The sequence below is a fragment of the Musa acuminata genome, chromosome BXJ3-6, assembly GCF_036884655.1.
Source record: "Musa acuminata AAA Group cultivar baxijiao chromosome BXJ3-6, Cavendish_Baxijiao_AAA, whole genome shotgun sequence".
Taxonomy (NCBI): Eukaryota; Viridiplantae; Streptophyta; class Magnoliopsida; order Zingiberales; family Musaceae; genus Musa; species Musa acuminata.
The window spans coordinates 31,538,448-31,564,981 of record NC_088354.1 but is presented as its reverse complement, the minus strand read 5'-3'; the positions used below and the strand labels follow the sequence as shown (position 1 = coordinate 31,564,981).

Below are 26,534 nucleotides of genomic sequence, written 5' to 3'. Positions count from 1 at the left end.
CCCACCTGACGCTCGTCCGGTGAAGCAAAAGCCCCGGCGCCACACACCTGACCGACAACGTGCCATACAAGAGGAGGTGGACCGACTCTTGGCGGTCGGCTTCATAGAAGAAGCCAAATACCCTCAGTGGTTATCCAATGTAGTTCTAGTGAAAAAACACAATGGAAGCTGGAGGATGTGCGTCGACTACACTAGTCTCAACAGTGCGTGTCCTAAAGACTGCTATCCCCTCCCGAAGATCGACCAGCTAGTCGACGCGACGGCAGGGCACGCACGCCTCTCTTTCATGGACGCCTATTCAGGATACAATCAGATCAGGATGGCGCCCGAAGATAGGGAACACACGGCTTTCCTCACCGATCAAGGGATATACTTCTACAAGGTCATGTCGTTCGGGTTGAAAAATGTCGGAGCCACGTACCAGAGGACGGTAAAAAAGATGTTTGCCCCTCAAATCGGGAGGAACATGGAAGTCTACGTGGACGACATGATTGTGAAAAACAGAGAGGCCGGAACACACCTTGCCGACCTAGCCGAGGCCTTCGCCACGCTATGCAAGTTCGGCATGCGGCTCAACCCCACAAAGTGCGCTTTCAGCGTCACCTCCGGGAAGTTCCTGGGGTTCATTGTACACCAGAGAGGAATCGACGCCAACCCGGAGAAAGTACAGGCAATAATCGATATGCAGTCCCCTCGGACGGTTAAAGACCTGCAGTGACTCAACGGTAGACTTGTCGCCCTATCTCGCTTCCTCGCCCGATCGGGCGATCGCTGCCTCCCTTTCTTCAAGGCGCTCAAAGACCCGAAGAACTTTCAATGGACATCGGAATGCGAGGAGGCTTTGAAACAGATGAAGCAGCACCTGGCCAGCCTCCCTCGACTCGCCTCTGTCTTCCCCGGCGAGAAGCTGGGGCTCTATCTGGCGGCCTCTCTGCACGCAGTTAGCTCCGTCCTCGTGAAGGAAAGCTCCGGCACACAACTCTCGATCTACTACGTCAGCCATGTCCTGAGTGGACCTGAGGAGCGTTACCCGCCGATAGAAAAACTCGCACTCGCCCTGGTGCTCTCGGCTCGGAAATTGCGCCCCTACTTCCAGGCACACTCGGTGGAAGTCGTCACCGACCAACCTCTCCGGTAGATCTTAACAAAGTACGATGTTGCAGGTCGGTTCCTCAGATGGGCGGTGGAGCTCGGTGAACATGATATCAGTTACGCGCCCAGAACCACCATTAAGGCCCAGGCGGTAGCCGACTTCATCGTGGAATTAGCTCGGGTGGACAAAGACCTCGAGGGAGCTCCCGAGGCTTGGACCCTACACGTGGACGGCTCGGCCAACTCAAGGGGTGCCGGAGCTGGGCTGGTCCTTCTCGCCCCCGACAAACGCTCATTCGAGCACTCCCTCCGCTTCGGGTTTAAAGCCACCAACAATGAGGCGGAGTACGAAGCACTCCTAGCAGGACTAAGGCTGGCCCTCGAGATGCAGGTGGTCGCGATACACGTCCTCACTGACTCACAACTCGTGGCCGAACAGCTCAGCGGTGGATATGAAGCTCGTGACGCAACCATGGCCAAATATCTGGCGCGGGTAAGGGATCTAGACGCGAAATTCCCTCACTTTACATTATCTAATGTTCCGAGGGAGGAGAACGGACGAGCCGACGCGCTCGCTAAGCTGGCATCAAGGCGAACCCCCGAAGCGTGGCCAGAGATGGAGGAGCTTCCCGCTCCCGCCATTGAGGTGGCAACCACGGCCCCAGGCGGTGCGCCGACCACATGGGTGCAGGAGCTGTTGCGCTTCAAGCAGGACGGAACCCTTCCCTTCGACGAAGGCGCAGCTCGGCGTCTGCGCCGCACGCACGCGTGGTACACCGAGGAAAGTGGCCGGCTTTACAAACGATCCTTCACCTACCCCCTCCTGAGGTGTTTGGAGCCTGACGAAGCCCGGACAGTCCTGGCTGAAACTCACGAGGGGATCTGCGGCGAACACATTGGCGGACGGACCCTGGCGCACAAGATACTCCGCCAAGGCTACTACTGGCCAACCATGTGTCGAGACGCAAAAGCTTACGTGTAGCGGTGCGGCTCATGCCAATGACACGCCCGCGCACCCCGACAGCCTGTGGTTCCGCTCAGTCCCATCGACTGCGCATGGCCATTCGCCCAGTGGGGACTGGACCTCCTCGGCCCCTTCCCACCGGCCTCTGGACAACGGAAGTACATAATTGTGGGAGTGGACTACTTCACAAAGTGGGTCGAGGCCGAGCCACTGGCTACGACGACGGAGCACCAAATGAAGAAATTCGTTTGGAAAAACCTTGTGACCCGGTTCGGGTTGCCCAGGGCCATTGTCACCGACAACGGACCTCAGTTCGCCAGCACGAGGTTCCGGGAATTCTGCGCCGATCATGGCATTCAACTAAGGTTCAGTTCCGTGGCCCACCCTCAGACGAACGGGTTGGCCGAGGTAACCAACCGGTCCATCCTGGATGGCCTCAGAAGAAGAGTGTCCGCAGCCCGATCGACCTGGACGGACGAGCTCCCCAGCGTGCTGTGGTCGCTACGCACCACCCCCAAAACTGCGACCGGAGAATCCCCGTATAGCTTGACTTTCGGGACCGAGGCCGTCCTACCGCCCGAGATGACTGTTGCCACACTTCGAACAAAGAGCTATGAACAGGAGACCTCGAACCAAGGACTCCGCGCCAGCCTCGACGTGCTCAAGGAGCGACGCGCCGACGCACACCTGAAGGCCCTCTCTCACCAGAGAGCCGTCGCAAGGGTCTACAACAGAAAGGTGCGACCCAGACCAGTCAGGTTAGGCGATCTAGTCCTACGGAGGGCCGAAGTCAGCGACCCGACCCGAACGAGGGGGAAGCTGGCCCCCAAGTGGGAGGGACCTTACCGGGTCACCGGCGTGGTTCGACCAGGTACCTATCGACTCACAACGATGGACGGTTCCTCCCTGCCAAGGACATGGAACATCCAGAACCTTAAAAAATTCTTCGTCTGAGGTCCCGGGCAGCCGCTCCAGAGTCGAAGTTGTGCAATTTTTGAAGTTTAAAAGACATTGGGAAAAGGTTCTTTTATTCACGAAGCATAGGATTACAAGACCTGACTTTCGAAAAACATACTGGGAGAAAGTTTTCTTTATAAAGCAAGGGGTTACAACTGTGACCAGACCCGAAGGGCACAAAAGTTACAAAATGCGAAAGCTGCCCGGCTGAGCTGACCTCCAGACCGCCCTAACCGTCGTATCCCCCCACGCCATCATCGAAGGGAACTTCCTCCGGCATGTCCACATCCAAGTCCTCAGGATGCGAGACAAACGGATCTGCCTCCACTTCCAGCCCGGGATGGCTCGTCTGGAACCGGCCAAGGGCGATTCGGTACCCGTACTCATAGGTAACCTGCCCCGACCGAGCCAGCCCGAGCTGGAAGCCCGGTGACTGTTTATAGGCCTCGATTATCTCCTTCTCTTTCTCCGGCCGCCGCTCCCGCTCGGCCGCCAGGGCTTCCGAGGCCCCCTTCACGTCAGCCAGGGCGCCCTCTAGCCGCTGGGTCAGGGCGGCCGCCTCGCCTCGGGCCAGACGAGCCTCTGACTGCGCTCCCTCCAGGAGTCCCCGGAGATTGCCTTTCTCCTCCTCGGCCGCCCTCGCCTCGGACCTTAAGCGAAGGACCTCGGCCTCCAGCGCCAACGCGCGCTCGTCGGCCGCCCCTGCCTCAGCTCGGAGACGCGCCGCCTCCGCCTCGAGCTCCGAGGAGCGCTGCTCGGCCGCCGCAACCGCCTCCGGAGCTGCCCCGGCCCGAACCTCCTCGAGCTGCTTGCGTAGCTCAGCATTGCGGTCGCACAAAATTCCAAGGGCCCGACCCGCATCGCGAACACGGTCAGCCAGTGCCATCGCGTAGTGCTGGCCCTGCAAGAAGAAAGTCAGAACGACCCTCGAGAGCACCACAAGTCGGAAGCCGGCAGCGTAACACTTACCCACAGCAGCGACTTCACGGACTTCCCGAGCAGGACGTCGGACGGCAGAGTGTACATTTCGCGGGCCAGATCAGGATGCAGCCCCCCTCGGACGAACGCAGCCGCGGTCTCCCCGTCGGCCCACACCCGGGTCCCGCGGGTCAGCCCCCCCCAGCGGGCTACCAACCGGTCAGAAGGCTGGCCCTCAAAAAGTTCGCCCATCAGGCGCGCCTGGTAAAAGTCGTTCGGCGGCCCCGCGGGAAGACGGCACAAGTCCCGGATCGAGGGCTCCCGAGGCGCCTTTCCTGCAATCACGTTGCTCGGGCCTGCCTCGCCCCGACCTCGCCCCCCTCGCCTATCGTGCGAGCCCGACTCCGCCGCCTCTACGCTCCCCTGAGCCCTTGGGGGAGTCGGTTTCTTCGTAGCAGCGACCTTGGCCTTCTTCCGAGGGCGGACGTCCTCGAGATCCACCGACGCCTCCCTAGTGCCGACGCTCGGGCCGACCCGGCACCGCGGAGATACGGCAGGTGAAATGCGTCCTCCACGCACTACAGCAAGGTTCACCATCTCTGCACAAGCATAAAGACCTCGGTCGGTATCCTGAAAGAGAAAAGCAAAACTGGAGGGCCCAGCGCCACCTTCTCAACGCATACCTCGAGGTACTGGGCTCAAGCCCGCCTCGACCAGCCACGCCTCGGTCATCCTTCGGATGACTCTGGAAGACGGGAGGATCTCCTTCAATCTTCGGAGGGCTCCAAGCTCCCCCTCGTCCAAAGCTGGGGCAGTGTTATCAACTGCGCGCGCCGCCCACCGGAGTCCGAAGCTCCAACTCTTCGGATGGCAAACGTAGAAGAAGCGCTCCTTCCACCCCTTGTTGCTGGAAGGAGCCCCACAGACACGGAAACCCGGTCGGGCGGACAAGTAATAACCCCCCGACCCTCTGGACAGACGAAAACAGGAGAGGAAAAGGGACCGGCTCGAGGCGATCTGGGCATTGTAGCATTCCCCGAGGAACGCCACCAGATAGCGCCAAGAATTCGGCGCCATCTGAGAAGGAGAAATGCGCCACCACGCGACGCAGGCAGTAATGACAGGGTGCAACGGAAGGCACAGCCCGGCCTCGAAGGCATCTACAGTTAGGGCGAAGCCCTTAGGTATAGGATCATACGCCCGCTGCCCCGGCTCAGGGGCAATGAGCGCGAACTCCGCTGGGATTCCGTAACGGTCCCGGAGGAGGCCGAGCGACGACTCGCTCACGGTGGAGTCGAGGTTGTGCGGCCACATAAGCGATTCGAGGGCTTTGGTGGCCCTTTCCTCGGACGACGAACGGGAGCTCGCCAATGCCACCTCCTCACCGGCGGCACCGAAAAGAGGAGGCAGAGAAGGAGAGGACGAAGGAGGGGAAGCCATCCTTACCGAGTTTTTGGGAAGGTAGGGCGGCTGAAGAAGCACTGGGCCAGGTCACACAAAGAGGCGATAGAAGCAAATACAGGTGCCAAGAAGTGAAAGGGACCGACGGAGCGCTACTTATAGCCTGTTTCCCACCGAAACGGCGACCCTTCCTCTTCTGAAGCGCGCTGCGAAGATGCAAAAGTCGCATCACCATAACTTCGGCCGGCGCGGCTCTTAATTACAGCACGGTGCGAAGTACGGAGCCCCTAATCATATCAACCTCAAAAACCGGCGACGCCCGAAAGGTATGGCCCTTTGACCTTCCCCAAGCAAAAGGCGACCCGGCTACCCGCCCCCGCACAACGGTCGAAACAACCAAACTCTAGACCAAAAGCCAAGTATCGCATCGGTCATGTTACGCCCGGAGCCATCGCCCCGGTCGCAGCCCACCTGCACCGAGCGCCTCGGTCAATCTCTCCTGAGACACACCTGCGCGGTCACCCCGCCTGCGTTGTGCTCCTCGGTCCTCGGCTTTGCGCCTCCCGAGACACAACTGCGCGGTCACCCCGCCTGCGTTGTGCTTCTCGGCCCTCGGCTTTGCGCCTCCCGAGACACACCTGCGCGGTCACCCCGCCTGCGTGGTGCTCCTCGGTCCTCGGCTTTGCGCCTCCCGAAACACACCTGCGCGGTCACCCCGCCTGCGTGGTGCTCCTCGGTCCTCGGCTTTGCGCCTCCCGAAACACACCTGCGCGGTCACCCTGCCTGCGTCGTGCTCCTCGGTCCTCGGCTTTGCGCCTCCCGAGACACACCTGCGCGGTCACCCCGCCTGCGTTGTGCTTCTCGGCCCTCGGCTTTGCGCCTCCCGAGACACACCTGCGCGGTCACCCCACCTGCGTTGTGCTTCTCGGCCCTCGGCTTTGCGTCTCCCAAGCCACGCCTGCGCGGTCGCTCCGCCTGCCTGGTGCCTCCCGACCCTCGTCGGCCCTATTGGCCCCGAGTCCGACCCCGTTCGGCCTCCCGACCGAGTTGTGTCCCGGCCCAGCACTGCTCGAGAAACGTTCACGCGACTAACCCATCCACAGCGCACCTCTCAGACCCACCTGAGCAGCACGATTGAAGCAGGGAGCCATGCGTCGAACTCCTTACGTGCAAAACCAACGCATAGCTCCTTTCGGGTGGGGCATATGATAGGGGTAAAAAACTGACTTGACATAACACCCCGGATTTGACGTAATACACCCCCCCACGTCGGACGCCCAGCACGGCGCGTTGCCCCAGAAAGAGCATTAACGACGACGCAACACGCACCCATACCCACCGTACTTGGGCCTCCTCGGCTGACCCATCAAGGCCGGCCGAGGCAGGCAAACGCACCTGCTGGCACCCCCCATACCCTGCGGCAGCTCGGCTCCACACGCAACGTCCACGACGGCGACAGACGCCACCGAAGGTACGGTCCGGCTCTTGCAGGATGTCCCATCAGGTAACATCAAGCCCCCCTCATAAATACCCCCCCCCCCCGGCTCCCAGCAGGGGGGACCGATTTCTCACTCAATACAATACTCCTCCCCACTAACGTAATCGTCGGAGGGGTCGGGTCGAGCCACCGACCCGACCTGTGTGCAGGTACCCTATCGCCGGTAGCTCAGCAAGGCCAAGTTTTCCAGGCAGGTCCTCGACATCCGCCATCTCAAGGTCTCGGGGAGGGACACGTCCGATTCGAGTCATTTGGAGCCTTGAACCAGCCGCGTCGGCCCCTAGGTCGCGGCTAAAAAAGTTACTTACCGTAACAAGACCCATTGGCTCGGGCCTGATCACATTAGGCTATGGTCCATGATCATCTAGTGTGATTGCTTATACATAATACACACACATATATATATATATATATATATATATATATATATATATATATATATATGTATATATATATATATATATATGTATATATATATATATATATATATATGTATATATATATATATATATATATGTATATATATATATATATGTATATATATATATATATGTATATATATATATATGTATATATATATATATGTATATATATATATATGTATATATATATATATGTATATATATATATGTATATATATATATATGTATGTATATATATATATATGTATATATATATATATGTATATATATATATATGTATATATATATATGTATATGTATATATATATGTATATATATATATATGTATATATATATGTATATGTATATATATATGTATATATATATATATGTATATATATATATATATGTATATATATATGTATATATATATATATATGTATATATATGTATATATATATATATATACATATATATATATATGTATACATATATATATATATGTATATATTTGTATATATATATATATGTATATATATATATATGTATATATATATGTATATATATATATATGTATATATATATATATGTATATGTATATATATATATATGTATATACATATATATATATATATATATATATATATGTATATACATATATATATATATATACATATATATATATATATATATATATACCCACATGACCTTACATCATTATAGGTAGGGACCAATTTTCGGTATAGGTTGAGTTGGTCGAGTCTCTCGAGGCTCATCTATATCGCGATTTGCTATATTGCCTATGACATAGAGATGTCACCGGTGACCTAAGGATATGATATTTTTGATCGAGTCCCTCAATGGCATATCATTGAATCAGACTCATTTTGTAAGGATGATGTTGACTTAACCGAACATCATAGTGATTTGAAGATCGAATAGGACGGGAATCACAAGAAGTTGTAATCGGCAAGAGTTGCCTATCTTTTGGGCTTAGTGTAATTGGTCGAGTCCTTCGAGGTTACCCAATTCAATTCTTGCTCTTCCTCCCATTGAAAATTGTTATTACTGGAGCTAAGGTAAATCTCTGCACCGACATTCTTCACAACCTCATCATCTAAATCGTTATATCTGATTCATGTACCTGGAATTCTTTATCAGGTGAGAGATGAGACATACAGCAATTGAGAACATATATCCAGTGTTAACTGAGTTCAGGAAAAGCCAGCAATGATAATATCAACAAGCTGGCTTTTCCTGCGAGAGGTGGTTCAGATTTGTTTATTGTTGGTACATCGCTACTGAAACCAATATCGAACTGGGATTTAAGTTGTTGGCTTCACGCTTTATTTACTATCTAGTCAGCTTATATTGATGTAAACAATGTGTGCTTGTTGAGCAGATTTCCATCATACTGGTGCTAATATCCTGGAGTCAGATCTGTGCAAATGGAAGACATCCTTGGGGCGACTCGAGCGAGGGAGCTAAGTTAATTAATACCTGTACTGTGAGTTGTTCTTCGAGACTGTACATCCTGTCGAAGAGTCGTATGAGAAAACTGCTTGTTTTAAGATTTCAAGATATGAATAAGAACATGTCATTAACAGTTTCCCATGTTGCATTATTCTTTCTTGCCTCCTTGGAATGATCTTAAAACGTAAGACAAGCTTAACACATCATTCTTATTTCATCAAACGTAAATACTCCGTGGATCATTATCGAGCATTCAGCTCATCTGCAGCGATCTCAGATATTGCCACCATTGATACGAATGATCTGCCCATTCACCCACTCTCCGTCATCGCTGGCCAAGAAGCCCACCAGCGGCGCCACGTCCTCCGGCTGCTCCAGCCGGCCCAGCGGTATCTCCGCCACGTACGCCTTCACGTCCTCCTCCGACTTCCCCGCGTAGAACATGGGCGTCGCCGTCGAACCCGGGGCCACCCCGTTAGCCGTGATGCGCGTCCCCCTCAGCTCCTTCGCCAGCACCCTCGTCATCACCTCGATCGCCGCCTTGGTCGCCGCGTACGCCCCGTAGCCCAGCCGCAGCGACCCCACTCCCGACGACGAGAAGGTGATGATCCGCCCGCCCCCGTCCCGGACCAGGCGATTCGCCGCCTCCCGGCAGCACAGGAACGTGCCCTTGGCGTTCACGCCGAACATCCAGTCGAAGCTTTCCTCGCTGGTGTCGGCTATCGGCGGGTACTCGGCGTCGATGACGGCGGCCGCGGTGACGAGGATGTGGAGGTTGGGGCCGAAGGTAGCTTCAGCTGCGTCGAACAGGGACTTGACTTGGGCGAAGCTGGACACGTCGGCGGAGACCGCGATGGCCCGCGGCGCCCCGTAGGTCGTGTTGATCGTCTCTGCCAACTTCTCCGCCGGGCTCGGGTCACCGACGTATCCGATGACGACGCTTGCGCCGAGGGAGGCAAGGTGGGCGCAGACAGCCGAGCCGATTCCACCTGCGCCGCCTGTCACGATGGCCACGCGGCCTTTCAGCGGCTGCAGGCGGTTCTCCGGCGCAGCGGTGCCTGCAGCTGCCATCTCAGCTCCCCCTTACAGAGCTCCCGCCTTGGTCTATGTTGATGAGATCTAAAGCAACTGGCTGCAGCAGCATATAAGGCGAGTCTACCATGACGAGTTCTCTGTGGAGCACGCTGCCGACAACTGCTGCATCCATCTCGTGAACAAGGACGGTGGCGCCTGCATCACCGTCGAGCTCTCGGAACAGTAGCCACGGCATCCGATGCTAAACCGCGCCATGCGCACACGACATGGTCACCCCCGGGGTCCTTGTCAACACAACACTGCATGCAGAATACAGGCTGTGTGTATGTCTGTAGCAGAGTGAGTGCCAGGAAGCCCGGACGGGAAGAACAGACAGGTCATATCAAACATTGTTTCTTTCTTTTTCCGTCGCTTAGTTTGCTCCACCGATGAATCGTACTGCAAGACGACAGGGATAGCAAATGCCACTAGAGATAAAAAAAAAAGAAGATGAACTGAACGTGAGTCAACTTTTTCTCTGCCGCTGGTTCTTGTGGTTTCCACAGTGTTCCGCTGCATCATCTAATGTAAATGATGTAAATGAAATTGTTTTGGCACTCTTCTTACGACGAAAATGGCACATATTAAATTAGCATAATATTTAAAGAAAAATATTTTATTATTTGATGATTGTAAAAGTGATAGATACTATATATCATATTTCTCTACGTAGCAATTCAGAAAAATGAGGCTGGTCAAATTAATTTCACCATATTGAATTGACATACAAATTTGACCATATCAAATTTAGTTTTAATCCTACTGTTATCTGTGTTAACTTAGTTTTTTTTTTTGAACTTTCATTCCATCTCTCAAATACTTTGATATTGTTACTGAAACTATTTTTAATCTCCTGACATAATTTCTCATGAAGAAGAAGAAGAAGAAGAAGAAGAGAAAGTTTAATCTGATCAGCTCACCCTAAGCCGCTCTGTGGAGTTTAAATGAGACAGCAAGCAGAAGGTCTGAACATAGCAGCCCTACCTAGTTTTGCAACCTAAGTTGTCCCATTTCTTGAGGGAGAGCAAATTGGGCATCGACACTATATTGATTTCTTTGTTGAGGGGGATGCCAAGCATCAGACTGGCATGAATATTAGTGGTAGCATTGGATCGAATGAACATAACATTGGCTGTTAATAAGAAGGGAAATGATGCAGGTGGCTGCACCACATCTTACTGAATCCATTTAAGGTAGCTGACTAAAGTGATGAAGATATGATTCAAATCTAGAATGTCATAATAATGATCTGTCATCCCACTCCTCTGGTCCGATCAGATGACGAGAGAGAGAGAGAGACGATGGAGCAAGTCCGACCGTCGTGACTTAAATCGGGCAATCAAGCATTTCAGACAGGAAATTGTTTTCCTTCCTCGGCCAAATCACTGGGTCCCGCGTTACCTCTTGTTCCCGCCCTTGGGGTTTCCAAAAGTCAAAAACATCGAATCCATTTCAGATTGCGTGCTCCCCAAGTCCCTGATTCGGTCTTCCACGTCTTCTCGTCGTTTGACCCAGCGCCGGAATATCCAATTCAATTCTGGCTCTTCCTCCCATCGAAAACAACTCAACTCCACGTAAAGCGCAGTTGTTTCCCTATGTCATCGGTGGGCCACACATGTGGACCTATGAGAGGCGGAATTTGGGTATGTTCGGTGAGCGCCGCAAGCTGGTGTTCGGTGACTCGTCCATCAGACGTGCACGATGACGTCACATATCCGTCAACGACGTCACGGAAACCGTCGCAGTGGGAACGTTACGTTGACTGTGGAGAAATCTCAGCCGTCGGAACAAAAAATAAGTAATCGAACGGCTCGCGTAGGTCACGTGGTCTCCAAGCGTCAGAAAGATCTCGCGCACGCGGCTGGCTCGGCTGTCAGACGGCGTCCGCGCCCCAGCAAAATGTCACTGCTCCTTTTTAACGTCCGTGGCCCCACAAGCGGGTCCCATGTGAAGGTTACCCAGAGGTCCGAGATGGGTAGACTCGGGGAGCGTAAGTTTGTTTGCCCGGGGCCAGCCTCCTCATTTCGCTTGCACCTTGATTGGTGGAAGAGTGGGTCCTCCAACTGCAGACACGATGTGAGCGAAGAAAGAGATGGACCCTCCCGGATACCAGACAGCTGAGCCGTACCCACATCTGTTTTAGGGTTCCATAAATATCCCTGGTTATGGTTCGAGTCAAGAAAGGAGCGATCTTTATTGTGCCTAAAACCTCGGCCGGGGTGGCGAACCTCGCGCTCTCGCCCTCTTCTCCCTCCTTTGGGCATCGGATAGAAGCAGCAGCGGAGCGCGCGGGCGAGGATGGTGGTGGAGGACGGCGATGCGAAGCCCTTGGATCTGTTCCTGTCCATCGGATTGGACAAGCGGACGGCGGAGAACGCCCTCGTCAACCAGAAGGTCACCTCCAACCTCACGGCCGTCATCGAGGAGGTAATCTCTTCCCGATCCCAATCGCATCTCGCACGTAAAAGCCCTTGAATCACGATTAATTCATCTATCGGAAGGTCTGTGAGTCCGACCTTTTCTTTTCTTTTTCCCCTTTCGCAGGCGGGTGTTAGTGAATGCAGCAAAACGATAGGCAATCTTCTTTACATGGTACCATTTTTTTGTCAATGCTGGTGAGATTGTGAGCTGCTAAAACACTTTGGTTATTTGGTTCCTTTCTTTTATGAGATAGGTCGCGACCAAGTACCCAGCGAATGCACTTGTTCACCGGCCTACTTTAATCCAGTACATCGTCTCGTCGAAGGTTATGACTTTTAGCTCTGTCACTTGTAATTAGTTTTCTGATACGAATTGGGAAAACAAAAAAAAAGAAATTCTTAAAATTTTTGGTGACGGCAGAATGTAAAATTTGCGGGTTTGATATCTTAGTATATATTTTTATTATTCTTAATTATTTCAGAGTCACTAGGGCCTTTGCAAGTCAGTATGAGTATCGGCCACTTATTTTGCAGATAAAAAATCCTGCACAACTTGATGCAGCTTTGGCATTTCTTGGGACTGTTGGTCCTGAAACATTCAAGTTGAATGAATTTGAAGAAGCTTGTGGTATAGGTATAATTCTTATGACTTTTCTGATGATGTTAATCATGGATGTTTACTGAGGGCATTGCTTTTTTTGTTGACTTGGGAATCTACTAGAGCCAGGTTGAGCCACAAAAATATTCATGGAATATGAGAAGATCCTAAACCACAAGTCTGTTCGTGGCAATAAAAGTAACTGGAAGGGGAATGAGTTATTTCTGCTGTTCTGTTTGTCTCTTTCAATTCCTAAGTTCCAAATAATGGACATCCATGACGTCTTGCTTGCTGAATCAAGTGCTTTGACTAACTTGAAAAGTAGAATGGGTATCAAATCTGACAAACAGAGTCCTAAATTGAACCAATGATTACAATAGGCGCTCGGGCGCTCGCCTAGGCTCTCGGGTGAGGTGAGGTGAGGCTCGAGCGCCTCGCTTTATTTCCAGGAGGCGCGCTTCAAAGAGGAGCCGCCTGGGTGCTCGCCCGAGCCCAGGCACCGAGCGCTTTGGGCAAGCGCCTGGGTGAAACTAGGCGATCGAACCATATTTTTAGGTCTGGTTAGTCTCCGGTGCTTTAGTTGGTTCAATCGAACCAACTAAATCATCGATTTCAGGTCCCTCTCGCGATTTCCCCGACTTCCCTAACCCTACCACTCACGATTTTGCCGCCTAGATTTTTTCTCCACTGTCGTTGTTCTCTGCTCGTCGCTACTGTCGCTACTCGCCGCTACCACAATCGTTGCTCGCCGCTACTGTGGTCACTCGCCACTACTATCGCCACTCTCGCTGTCGCTTGCTACCGTCGCTCGTCGCTCGTCGCTCTAGCTACGATTGTCGCCTCACACTCTTCTCAGCCTCGGTCAACAACCGTTGTCATGTGATTGGCTAACACTGTCGTTGCCTCAGTAGCCTCAGTCTTCTCACACTCTTCTCATTATACCGTTAACAGTATCAAGGTATACAGTTTCGAATAATATCGTCCGATACTGGCGGTACGTACTGGTCCGTCAGCTGACTGGTACACGAACCGCCTGTTACCAGACGGAACGATATATATATATATATATATATATATACACACACACCGAGCGGTATACAGCTCGGTATACAGTATCGTACCGTACCGAACTAACATCGAAACTCCGGTACAGTACAAAATTGCGAACCTTTAACAGTATACTACTAACTGTATACTAATAATAGTATTTTTATTATTAGATTAATAATATATTATTTTGATTTTAATGCTATTAATTTTTATTTATTTAATAGTATATTTTTTATTTAAATAAGTATAATAATTATATTATATATTTTTATATTTTAGTGCCTCGCTTCATTCGAGCGAGCACTTGGGCGAGCGCCTAGCGCCTCGGGCGTTTTTGGACCTTGGCGCCTCGTGCTTTTTAAATCACTGAATTGAACATCAAACAAAGGGTTCCTACACCTTTATACAACTTTTCTTTGAGCTTCATGTGCTTTATACTGTAGCTTAAAAGTTAGGCTTCCTGCATGCTAGCTGAAATTCCAGTAGTCAGCAGCTTCTGCATCAGTCCAAAATTTAATGTTAGCTCTAGGAATTATTAGTTTGATACTTGGTACAGATCCTGATGTAGTTATAGCTTTACTGAACATGTTATGCTGTTAAGGTAAAGGTATTCAGAAGGAAGTAGTGTGGGTTAACATTTGAAGATACATTGTGAAGTCATTTTCTGTTGTTTGCATTACCAAGATCCTCAACCCCATAAAGTTATTCATAATTTCTCTACTCACTCTATGATTCTGTCAAAGGTTACTTAAATGCTTTCAAAGACTCCAACTCAATAAAACATAATAATCTTGTGTGATTTTTTTTTATATTTGTAGTTATCTCTCCAATGCAGGAAAAAGGCATGACATTACTAATGCAATGCTAAAAGTTCCATCAACTTCGAACTGTTTTTTTTACAGAATGCTCGATGCTCGTGGACTCATCATATTTCAAGATTTAACTGTTGTCATGTCAGTGTCAACTTTAGAGATTATAGTATCTTGATTGTTGATGCAGAACATGCTGAAACAGGGCAATCATAGTACATTGTTCCACAATAGGCAAAAGAATTTTGTATGTTCAATAGCTTATGCTTGCTCTCTGATTAAGAGGAATTAATGGAACCCTTGCATGGAGTTAAGTTGAATATTCCATAATTTGTCTTGATAGCTGAAAATTGGGTTCAGGTGGAAAAGTTGGAATAGTTGTTTGTCTTTCAGATGTTTCAGTTCTTCTTAATGCAATTAAGGCACATACATCATTAACATATTTTTGTAGCTGACCTTAACTTGAACATCTCAGAGTATATTCTTTGTAGCTGATCAATTGAGGCATCTTATGGTATTTGCAAAATGTTCATGCTTAGTGAGATCATATTTGGCTGTGAACTGTAAATTGTTGGTACTGTTTCCTCAGAGAATAACTTTTTTCTTGATGTAATCTGTGGTTTATAACTTCTGGTATGACATTTTATGTTTATATTTTTTTAAAAATTGTCTGAAGCTTTTTGTTTGTAAATTATTGCAGGAGTTGATGTTTCTATTGAAGAAATTCAATCAACAGTTACCGCTGTTCTGGAAGAAAATATGGTTGCCATATTGGAACAACGTTATCATATCAATGGTTTGCCCTTTTTCTCTCTAAGATATTGCATCTTGATGATTGCTATTTTATGATTCTTGTTCTCTTTGTGATCCTATCCTAATATAATCATGTTTGTTCATGCTAATGTATGCCAGCCATTGTTTTCAAAATTGACCAACCTGATCTGGATCAGTTGATCTATACTGGGATCCTTCTGATTTGAGAAATCTCAATTTCATGAAATAATGATTAAATTGACTAGAAATAAGTTGAAATCAACTGGGTGCCATTGTAAAATTAAAATCAGGATTGCAATCGACTAGTGGCAATATGATCAGTATTGGCAGGACTGGCTTTTCCAAATCAATGATAATTTATTATAAATGTTAAAAATTAAAAAGAAAATGGCAAATTGCCAGGATTTAGGAGTATTGTGATTTTTGAATGGTCATCCCTTGGTGGTGATGTAAGATTATTCAATTCCTGTGTTTTCTTAGTTCTGCGTTGCTAATTTATCCCTGTAAGATGTCGATAGACCCACATTTGGTACATCTACAAGGAACCTAAAGTGTTATGTCATTATGTCTCTTTGGTGTGACAATTTGATGAATGTTTGTTCAACTCATGTTAGTTTTCCCCTTAATTAGTCACTACATATTCTTTCCATTTTCATTCCCAATATTTGATGATTGTTTGTTTGATCCAGTTGGTAATCTGTGTGGGCAAGTCAGGAAACATCACCCATGGGCTGATGCAAAAATTGTTAAGGTATTTTAATCAATGCAATGCTCTAATAATTATCAAACTTTCTGTTGATAATAGTAACCTTCTGGTTTTTTTCTTAATTTATTTTGGTCCTTTGATAGGAAGTGATTGATGAGAAGCTTCGTGGGATTCTTGGAGAGAGGACAGCAGATGATGATAAAAAGCCTTTGAAAAAGAAGAAGGAAAAACCTGCTAAAGTTGAGGTAAGGATGTATGTAAAAGCCATTTAACAAGATGCAGTTTTTGTCTCTGATTTGTGGTCATTGTTGTGTGCTCATTTTTAAGAAACAAAAGAGTGATGCAATTGCATCCACCCCAACTCTGGAGGAGGAAGTGAATCCTTACTTGATATTCCCAGAACCAGCAGAAAACTACAAGGTATCTTCGTTAATTACATGGCTTACTTGTGAGCTTAGGTTTCTTGTTTACTTTGAATATTTTGGATTGGTCTCTAATTCTATTTCACTAGCTTGGCTCTCAACTTTGTTTAGCAAACATGATTGTGAGGATTGAGTTTCAAGTAATACAGAATGAAACAAGCCCAGCTACCCGGCACCCGAAACAAGACTGGATGACTCAACTAGGGGCCAAGCAACTGAGCCGAATTGCTTATGATCTTGAAACTTCGGATTCTCTTTCCTCCCTGGCCCTTGCCCTTGCTTTAAGAGTGTTTTCCTTTCCAGGCACTGCTGCTGAACCTTCACTTTCCACTCTAGGTTTTGGTGACTTCCATTGCCCACCTCGGACAGGTCCACGGTAGAGACAGCATCCGCCTGACCCGATGAAAGACCATGAACCAGAAAGCGCATAACGGAAGCAGTGATACAATTATGAGAAAATAGACTCTAAGTCCCTCTCGGGTTGTCTTGAAAAAAAGGTCTGGCTTCCCCGGAGCCGAGTGAGTAACCCACGAATGGGATTCAAACCATCCCTTATTTAAAGAATTAGCCTAGGCATTTATATTCGATGAGAAAAGAAAGAATGCCTTACCTCCACGTGTAATGAAGCTCGACTGCAAGTATAGGGGAGTGGTGATGAATTCAATGAATTCGGTCTCTGCTTTAAACGAACTGTGAAGACAGTGCAGACAATCTTAAGTCAAACATCAATTCCATTACTAGGTTTGGTTAGTTACCGAGAATACATAACTTGAAGGTAAGAAAAAGGAGAATGAGCTCTGTATCAAAGAATTGGGTAATCCAACATCCCCAAGCATTCAAGGCGGGTAAGAAAGGGGAGTTTACAGTTAAGGGCAGGGCAGATTGATTGCAAGGGTTGTTAGACTTAAGAGAAGGAGTGCCAGGCCTATATAAAGATAGAATTAATTGATATTGATTTGATTATACTTGGTGTCTACAGTGTAAGTATAGGGTAAAGTCTTGTTGGGCGGAGCTCGGTCCTTTATTCATAGCGTTAGTCCGATCCGCGGGTGCCTCTATTCAATACAACTACCAAGTCCATATATGTTACATCTTCCATCTTCTTTTATTATTTCTTTCCATATATGATAAGAGAGTCATGAGCAGGCTTGTTTATATGCTGCCTATTTCTTTTTAAGTGTATTAATTAGAATTGTGAGCTTGGTTGGATTATCATATATGGGGTAATATGTTGGTGCATATTTTCTCGATAGATATCCTATTCAGGTGTATATCATTTGTAATGGTTTGAACTTTGAAGTGCAGTATTTATGAAAGAAATTGACTATTCCATGCTTTGTGATTGCTGTTAGTTATTTTCACATCTTGGTAGTCAACCTTAATTGCATCATCTCATTCCTTGACTATTCTATGCTTTGTGGTTTCTATGACTAATGGTTCCTTTGATATCTCAGGTTCATACAGAGATATTTTTTAGTAATGGAGACATCTGGAGAGCTCACAATACAAAGGAGATCCTGGAGAGACATCTTAAAGTTACCGGAGGGAAGGTTTTCACTCGCTTCCCTCCTGAACCTAATGGATATCTACACATTGGCCATGCTAAGGTAGATTATTATGTTTGCATGGGCATTTTATAGTTTTTTTGAAAATAAGTTTACATGTTTTTTAACATCTTCAGGCAATGTTTATTGATTTTGGTTTAGCAAAAGAGAGGGGTGGATCATGCTACTTAAGGTGAGAATTTTTTTCCATTTTTTAGATGGTGTTCAATATGAGGTTTCTTTCCACTACTAAATTTTATCACTATATTCGGCTCCATTATTGTGCTCTTAATTTCCATGCTGTCTTACTTAAAGTAGTTCTTAGTATTAAATTACTAGACAAATTTTTTGCTTGCTTATGACAATTTAACTGCATTATGGAAGTTTGTTGTGTTGCTAACTTTTTGTTGCTATCTTGTACACCATGTGCAACTACTTGAGAATCATTTTCATGGCCATTTTTATTTATAGGTTGATTTATTCTGTCATTGTATTTACATCCATGCCATCAGACACTTATCATCCTTGACATACTAGATGTCATTGATTGAAGAAAAATGACTTGGAATTTTAGCTAGTCTGCTAAGTCTGTGGCAAGTCCGTAGATCTAACATTTTTCACCTCATTGTGAAATGATGTAATCAGAAAGGTGTTAGTAATCATGTCTTCATTTGACCAAGGAAATGCAGCATTGTGTTTAGCCAGTTCATGGGTATCATTATATTGAACCTTCATAATTAACTTAAATATGTTTTGGAGTATATCAGTCACCGGACATGAGTAACACAAATGATGTTTTCCCCGCTTCTGCATTTAGATGATGTCAGCACTGTTTCTTATCAACTTTTAGTTGTTTAAAATGTCCAAATAGTTGCCTGTAGTTATTTTCCTTTTATATCTAACAACTGACCAGTTTGTAAGGGAAACATTCCAACTTCATTTTGCATAATCAAATGTCTCAAATGAGTTAGTTTAACATGACAAATCAGGATTTATAATGTTTTAATTCTACCATGTGATGTTGGACAATAATATGTACATTTACTAAACATCAGATCTCTGAATCATGGGTGTAATTGGTACTTCTCTTTCTTCCTTCTAGATTTGATGATACCAATCCTGAGGCTGAAAAAAAAGAATACATTGAGCATATCCAAGAAATTGTTCAGTGGATGGGTTGGCAGCCTTTCAAGGTCAGTGTTACTTGGTTTCTATACCTTGTCACGGTGAATATAATTTGACAGGATCTTTTATCAGGTTACTTATACCAGCAACTATTTTCAAGAACTCTATGATCTGGCAGTCGAGCTAATACGCAGAGGCCTAGCTTACGTTGATCATCAGGTTTGTTGTATAGTTGTTAGTGGATTTATGTAGAACAGATTGTTAGTATATCTACAAAATATATTGATAGTGTGACTGAGGAACAATCCTGATATGCTTGTGAAGATGTTGAGAAAAAGGATTGAGATTGATTAATACAACAAATGCTAAGTGGTATTTCCTTTTTTTCCCCCCTAGAGTCCTGAAGAAGTTAAGGAGTATAGAGAAAAGAAAATGAACAGCCCGTGGAGGGATAGACCTATTGCAGAATCATTAAAGTTGTTTGAAGACATGAGAAGAGGTTTGATCGATGAGGGCAAGGCAACGCTTAGACTGAAGCAAGATATGCAGAGCGATAATAAAAATATGTATGATTTGATAGCATATCGTATCAAGGTGAGCTGTTGCCTCTAAAACACTTACAGTTATTTCTAGCAATTTTAGGTATCTAATTTGTTTCCTGGCACATTTGTACAGTTTACTCCCCATCCTCATGCTGGTGACAAGTGGTGTATATATCCTAGTTATGACTTTTCTCACTGCATTGTGGATTCTCTTGAGAATGTGACACATTCTGTAAGTGCCATTTTTTATATGTGAATCTTCTGCAACAAGTTTTATGATATCTGCAATTATTTGATGGAAATGGCACATCATTTTAAGTCCATGTACATCAGTAAATCAATAGTTAATTAAGCATTTCCTTTTACCTTCTTGTGTCTTGAAAGTTTGTTCAGTGAACTCTTTCAGTGCATTGCTAACCAGGTGCCTTCCATGTTGATTTAATTCATGTCTTTTAATGCCACACTGACACAATGCCACACAATTGGAGGTCACAACTATATATGATGATTTTATCTGTCAGATTTGGTTTAGATCTGGAGATGAAGCTGACACATATGCTGCCTCCCTCCACAAGCAGCAACTCTACGTGAAGAATTTAAAAAAAGAGAGAATGACTAGAATTTAGGATATTGATTGGAGTAGGAAGCAAAATGATACTTTAAATCTTATTTCTTTTTCCACTTATTCAAAGCAATAAACAATATTCTTTTGATATTCAGCAGCTTCAACAGCCCTTTGTATAGACTTGACTGAACTCCTTTCCTAACCTTATTAGGACTGCAAATAAGGAAATGCTTTGGGAAAAAACCAATTGGATAAGATTTGCTGAAATTAAAATGTCAGAAGTTCTCTAAAGTTAGAACAATCACCTTGGAAGAAAAAAATCCCAGTCAGCTGGAACTATACCATGCCAGAAAGGTTTCACAATCCCTCGTGCTGTGAAACATTATTGTCTGGAGAACAGAATTTTAAGCTATAAAGCTCTATAAAATATCAGTACTGATTTAAATGACAGCTTCAAGTAACTTTAAGGAAGTCTTTGAAGTTTCCTAGGACTTGGATCCTTCTCCGTAAAGCAGCTTGAGATGTATCTGCTGCCTTTCAGAAGTGGTGTATCTATCTACTCCTTTGACCTTGTCTTTAGTTTAAGAGTTCACTGTAGATGAATGAAGATTTTTTTTGTAATGCCATCTTTAATCATTTGCTTAAGTTGTAGTGACATTTCAGGTGTTGTTGATGCTAACTTGTTCTTACTTTCTTTTTGTAGCTATGTACTCTTGAGTTTGAGATCCGCCGTCCTTCATACTACTGGTTACTCCTGGCCCTTAACCTTTACCAGCCATATGTCTGGGAGTATTCACGATTAAATATTTCTAATGCTGTGATGTCTAAGCGAAAGGTCTGTTATTTTGCTGTCCAATATAATTAACACATTTGACTTATTTCATGATCCATTTATATTTTTCCCTATTTTTGTTTTCTTCTATTTGCAGCTAAACCGTCTGGTGACAGAGAAGTGGGTAGATGGGTGGGATGATCCCCGTCTAATGACACTAGCTGGGTTACGACGTCGAGGAGTCTCTTCAACAGCAATTAATTCATTCATCCGAGGAATTGGAATTACGAGAAGGTGGCAACTTGATTCTTTACAATCTTAGAATGAGTCGTTATTGATATCTTTGTTTATCTGCAATCTTGAAAATTGTATAATTCCTTAGTTATGCAGACACAAATATTGTGTTAATGTGCTTATTTGGTTTTCTACACATGTGAGCTAATTAACACATCATTTTCACTCTGCCAAAAAATTGATTTTACTGGACTTTATCATCTTACACTGTATCATGTTGTAGTTTGACGTGACATTTAGCTTTGTAATTTGACTTGCCATTTTTTTTCAATCTTTATGAGCCATCTGTGATAGAGAAATTCGAAGCATTGAGTTTGAACTTAATGCACATCAAGGATAAATAATTTAGGGCTACAGTCATTTATTTAGGTGGAGCAATCTTCAACTTCCTTTATATTTTCATTATGAACTTGTCATGCTGTGATACATTATGCATAACATATACATGCACTAGCAAACATATGTAGCTATATTGGTGTATGTATATGTTTAATTTCTTAGGTAATTGTTGTGTTTCCAATCTTTTTTTGTTGACATGTAGTTAATCTATATTCCATTTACAATTCTTGTCTAGTCATCTATGCCAGCTTAACCAGAAGGTTTGCACATTCAATGTGATTTTTTCTTACATGATATGTTATACTGGATTTAGCTTGATAAATATCGGCTAAAATTCAGGATTTGATGCCCAAATATTCCTAAACAGATGGTCAAAATCCATAAATTAGATATAAACTTGCTGAGATTGCTTGCAGCAATGGGTTAACCCTTCTATTAACTTTCAAGGATTTTGCATGTCAAAATCATTCTCTGTGCTGTCAATTCTGCAAAACTTAAGCATGCTTCAATATGCTAGCTTAAAGAAGATGGTTAGCTGACTAGCATATGAAATGGAACTTAAGCATGCTTCATATGGAAGCAGTTGACAAGATATGAAAAAAACAAACTTTGGAAATTTCCAAAATGGAACTGAATTGACAAAAGATAGAGCCTGAGTGCGTTGCTCTCTGGTCTTTTTAATTCTCAATTCTCAGATCCTAATTCCTTTCCTTAGCGCATGACCCCTATACCTCATTTTGGTGGCTTCTCTCCTCACTGGACTGCATTCCATACTTATATTATCTGGTATATTATTAGAAAACAATCACTGACTCATGAAGTTTTATTAAATGCAAACCTCAAATGTTAGACATTTAAAAGAATAAATTAATTAAATTCCGACATTAGTGAGCCCAAATAAGCTTCCCACAATCTTTGTGAGGTTCTATGTAATGATCCTGTGAAGTCTCGAGTATTCCCAAATAAGCTTCACTGGACTGCATTTCCTCTGTCAATTTGTCATTATTATCTGGTATATTATTAGAAAACAAATCACTGACTTATGAAGTTTTATTAAATGCAAACCTCAAATGTTAGACATTTAAAAGAAGAAATTAATTAAAGTCCGACATTAGTGTGCCCAAATAAGCTTCCCACAATCTTTGTGAGGTTCTATGCAATGATCCTGTGAAGTCTCGAGTATTCCCAAATAAGCTTCACTGGACTGCATTTCCTCTGTTTGTCAATTTGTCATTATTATCTGGTGTATTATTAGAAAACAAATCACTTACTCATGAAGTTTTATTAAATGCAAACCTCAAATGTTAGACATTTGAAAGAAGAAATTAATTAAAGTCCGATGTTAGTGAGCTCAAATAAGCTTCCCACAATCTTTGTGAGGTTCTATGCAATGATCCTGTGAAGTCTCGAGTATTGGCATTTACCCTTCAAATGCAGAACATATTGCCTTTGACTGTTGAAAGCCTGCTTTTTACTTCATTCAGTCACTACCATGTTTTTCTTTTGACTTCCTTGATTGCATATTGATGATGGCATGCATTACTGTAGCAGTGCAGGGAATGATTTAGAAGATTGTGTTTCACAAGTAAATGTTTTCTTTTTCATTTCTGGTCACTCATTAAACCTTATTGTACAGTGATAATAGTATGATACGTGTTGATCGTCTTGAATATCACATTAGAGAAGAACTCAACAAAACTGCATCTCGAACTTTGGTTGTTCTGGATCCTCTTAAGGTATGTTAGTTATATTGGTAGAATCTTTCCTTTATTATTTAATATATACTTATTCTTAGCTTTGTGGGATCTGTTACTCCAGGTGGTTATCACGAATCTTGATTCTGGATCAGTTATAGATCTTGATGCAAAGATGTGGCCTGATGCTCCATCAGATGATTCTTCTTCTTACTACAAGGTGCTTATTAGTCTAAATTTCTCGACATTAGTCAATGTGAAAGCACAAATAACCATAGATCATTTCCATGATTTCTTTTAAAATTTCAGATGATATGATTATGTCTATAAACCATCTGTCTAATGATTTCTTTGCTTTTGATACATTGAAAAAAAACTTTACATTTCTTGCACCTTTTTTTTCTAGATATGCTACCTGAACATGAAACTTGTGAAAGTTTAAGTACTCATTTATCAAACAGCTTTAGGTTCTATATATCCTTTTTTATAATAATACTTGATTCTTCATTCACAAATTTGGTACTAACTTGTAAAATATAATTATGAAATCATGATCTAGTTATAATCTAGGAGTTTGGCAGCTTGGAATAACGTCCACTTGTATGTTTGAAGTAAGAAACATACCATGCCAATGTGATGTCAACCTGAGGTGCTGACATATAGCAAGGCCAACCTATACCTTTGTTGGATGGCATGATTTTGTGCTGTGTTTGTTAGCTGCCCCTTATGATGGTCGTCGCAGGTTAAAAATTAGACTAGCCATATGTCAGCACCTCCAGCATTAGTTGTGGCACCATATATGTCAATATTTTTTGGTACGGTATATTTTGATCTATGCAAAAATGTGATAAGTGTCACAACAATCCTGTATGGAATTTAATAGACAGAAGTAAACCTACTTTGAGTTCTCTAATATTTAAGTTGATCAATGAGCTCTTTCACAGTATTAATCTTTTGGAATTCCACAGATGCCTTTGTTGACATTTCTGGTTCATTCTTTATAATAATAGGGACTAGGGAGTGTACCTAATATTATTTCATCATTTTGATTGTACCTGTAGCTAACTTAAAACTGAATTTTCTTTATACTATCTTGAAGTGAGCTTGTATGGCCAATTTTGCCAATGTCGAGACAGTTTGTTACTGTCAGAAAATTCGTCTAAAATCATGCAATAATTAAATTCTGTTTTATCTCTGCATGAAAACATGAGGCCAACCCGGAATTCTAATCCTTTATATTCACCAATGAAAATGAAAGGTCATTTTTCCACCACTTTGGAATTTCCTTTTGTTCCACAACTTTTATTGTATCTTTAGAGTTGTCTTCCATATCAGCATTACCTTCAGTGGGGCCATCTGTGCATGTTGTGTAGCCTAATTTTCTTCTGGTCTTTTTGTCCCATTTGGACACTATGAAAATAAGGAGAAAATTTAGGAGGGGTAAAATGTATACTTCTCCCAGGAGTACCAGGAAACCTGTACAAGTTCTGTTTAGTACATTGTTCCCAGCTAACCCAAAGGACAGTTACATGACTTGCCTTTTGGTTAAATTGTTCTGCTCTCTTGTTATTGTTTCATAATTTTAATTTATGGTAGTCATGAAGTTCATATATGCTTCATTGTTTCTCACATCAAATATATTCACAGCATTGTTGTTTTTCATGTCTGAATCCAATTAATGTGCTTAGACTCATTAACAAAGTGGATATTCTCATTGCAGGTTCCTTTTACAAATGTTGTTTATATTGAACGATCAGATTTTCGTCTTAAGGATTCAAAAGACTACTACGGGCTGGCACCTGGTAAATCTGTTCTCCTCAGGCAAGTGATAGTTTGAAAAGGCAAAATTCAATCTTTGCACTTTCAAGTAACAAGGCTATAAACAGGTATTTATCTTTCTTCCTAATTTTAGATACGCGTTCCCTATAAAGTGCACAGAAGTTGTTTATGGGGATAACGACACTATTGTTGAGATCCATGCTGAATATGATCCTTCAAAGAAAATAAAGCCAAAGGTTTAGTTGTGCTTTTTGAATGGTTTCCAAGTAATTAGCACTGCTGCATCTTGCGTGATGATAATTAAGTCAACTGAATTTCTTTTTACAACACATGCAGGGAGTTCTTCACTGGGTTGCTCAACCTTCTCCTGGTGTTGATCCTGTAAAGGTGGAGGTGAGGTTGTTCGAGAAACTATTCCTTTCAGAGGTTGGTATTCTGCTGTGTTCATCCTTTCTTATGTTTCAAGATAGTCTTTGGTGCAAAAAGTCGAGCCTTTTTTTCTGAGTTGCTCTTGCACATTAGAATCCATCTGAGTTGGAGGACTGGCTGTCTGATCTGAATCCGCATTCTAAGGAGGTGATTCCAGAAGCATATGCAGTTCCCTCTCTCGCTAACGCAGTGTTAGGTGACAAGTTTCAGTTTGAGAGGCTTGGTAATCTCTCTTGCTCACTTTCGAATGCTAATTTGAACTCTTTGCACCATGATTGGGTCCTAGCATTGTGTCTAAATGGTACCTCATTAATAAGTTAGATACTTGAATCATATGGGTTAATAGTGATCGTGCCTTATTAAATCAACATCCTGCTACATCTTTCACTCGAGAAACCCCAATTCCAAGAAATTGTTGGGAAGGGGGAAATTTGGTACTCATGTCTGACTTCTTTTACTTTTTATTTTTATTTGATATTGCAACTTGATATAATCTTCTCTGTTTCAGGTTACTTTGCTGTGGATACAGATTCTACTCCTGGTAAATTGGTCTTCAACAGAACAATCACCCTTCGGGATTCCTATTCAAAGGGTGGAAACAAGTAAAATCTCGCCCTCTTTGAACCTCCTTCATACAAAAGTACATGAAATCATGAACCTAAAGGAAGTATCGACGAGTACCGATTTAGTATTAACTGTTCTTTTTTGTGGAAAAACATAGACTGAAATTGTAATACTTGTCGGATAGTATTGTAAATCTTTCTTTTAGCTTTGTTTATGTTCTTTGTTGTCTAGGCATTGTAAACCTAGGTGAGATCGACTCACCCAATCATCATATCCCCACTTAACCACTCCAAATGTCTTACGCATATGAACAAAAAGGAATTCTGCGCT

General features: G+C 44.3%; 2 protein-coding genes across 3 annotated transcripts; one reads left to right on the top strand and one right to left on the bottom strand.

Annotated features, from left to right (window-relative positions):
• Positions 1-8,893: 8,893 nt before the first annotated feature.
• Positions 8,894-10,045, bottom strand: LOC135640662 (NADPH-dependent aldehyde reductase-like protein, chloroplastic). Its single transcript, XM_065155342.1, has one exon. The coding sequence runs from the start codon at positions 9,773-9,775 to the stop codon at positions 8,978-8,980; it is 798 nt and encodes a 265-aa protein (XP_065011414.1). The 5' UTR covers positions 9,776-10,045; the 3' UTR covers positions 8,894-8,977.
• A 1,916-nt stretch (positions 10,046-11,961) lies between these two features.
• LOC135641183 (glutamine--tRNA ligase-like) lies at positions 11,962-26,418 on the top strand. 2 transcript variants are annotated; one of them, XM_065156331.1, is made up of 23 exons: positions 11,962-12,205; positions 12,323-12,370; positions 12,453-12,524; positions 12,733-12,832; positions 15,356-15,451; positions 16,119-16,180; positions 16,279-16,380; positions 16,472-16,555; positions 18,012-18,164; positions 18,239-18,294; positions 19,204-19,294; positions 19,359-19,445; positions 19,623-19,820; positions 19,902-20,000; positions 21,037-21,168; positions 21,263-21,399; positions 23,375-23,474; positions 23,557-23,652; positions 25,153-25,253; positions 25,345-25,447; positions 25,548-25,637; positions 25,734-25,863; positions 26,149-26,418. In XM_065156331.1, exons 1-23 carry the CDS (start codon positions 12,077-12,079, stop codon positions 26,244-26,246), a joined length of 2,364 nt encoding a protein of 787 aa, XP_065012403.1. In that variant the 5' UTR covers positions 11,962-12,076; the 3' UTR covers positions 26,247-26,418. The 2 variants fall into 2 exon arrangements, with proteins under 2 accessions (XP_065012403.1, XP_065012402.1); XM_065156330.1 differs by having other exon boundaries at positions 16,463-16,555.
• Positions 26,419-26,534: the final 116 nt, after the last annotated feature.

Bases quoted from the DNA above. Each gene is read 5' to 3' on its own strand.
- LOC135640662 (XM_065155342.1), bottom strand. From the start codon at position 9,775: ATGGCAGCTGCAGGCACCGCTGCGCCGGAGAACCGCCTGCAGCCGCTG.
- LOC135641183 (XM_065156330.1), top strand. From the start codon at position 12,077: ATGGTGGTGGAGGACGGCGATGCGAAGCCCTTGGATCTGTTCCTGTCC. The intron at 19,446-19,622 runs GTTTGTTGTATA...TTTCCCCCCTAG, and splicing joins TAGCTTACGTTGATCATCAG to AGTCCTGAAGAAGTTAAGGA. The intron at 19,821-19,901 runs GTGAGCTGTTGC...ACATTTGTACAG, and splicing joins TGATAGCATATCGTATCAAG to TTTACTCCCCATCCTCATGC.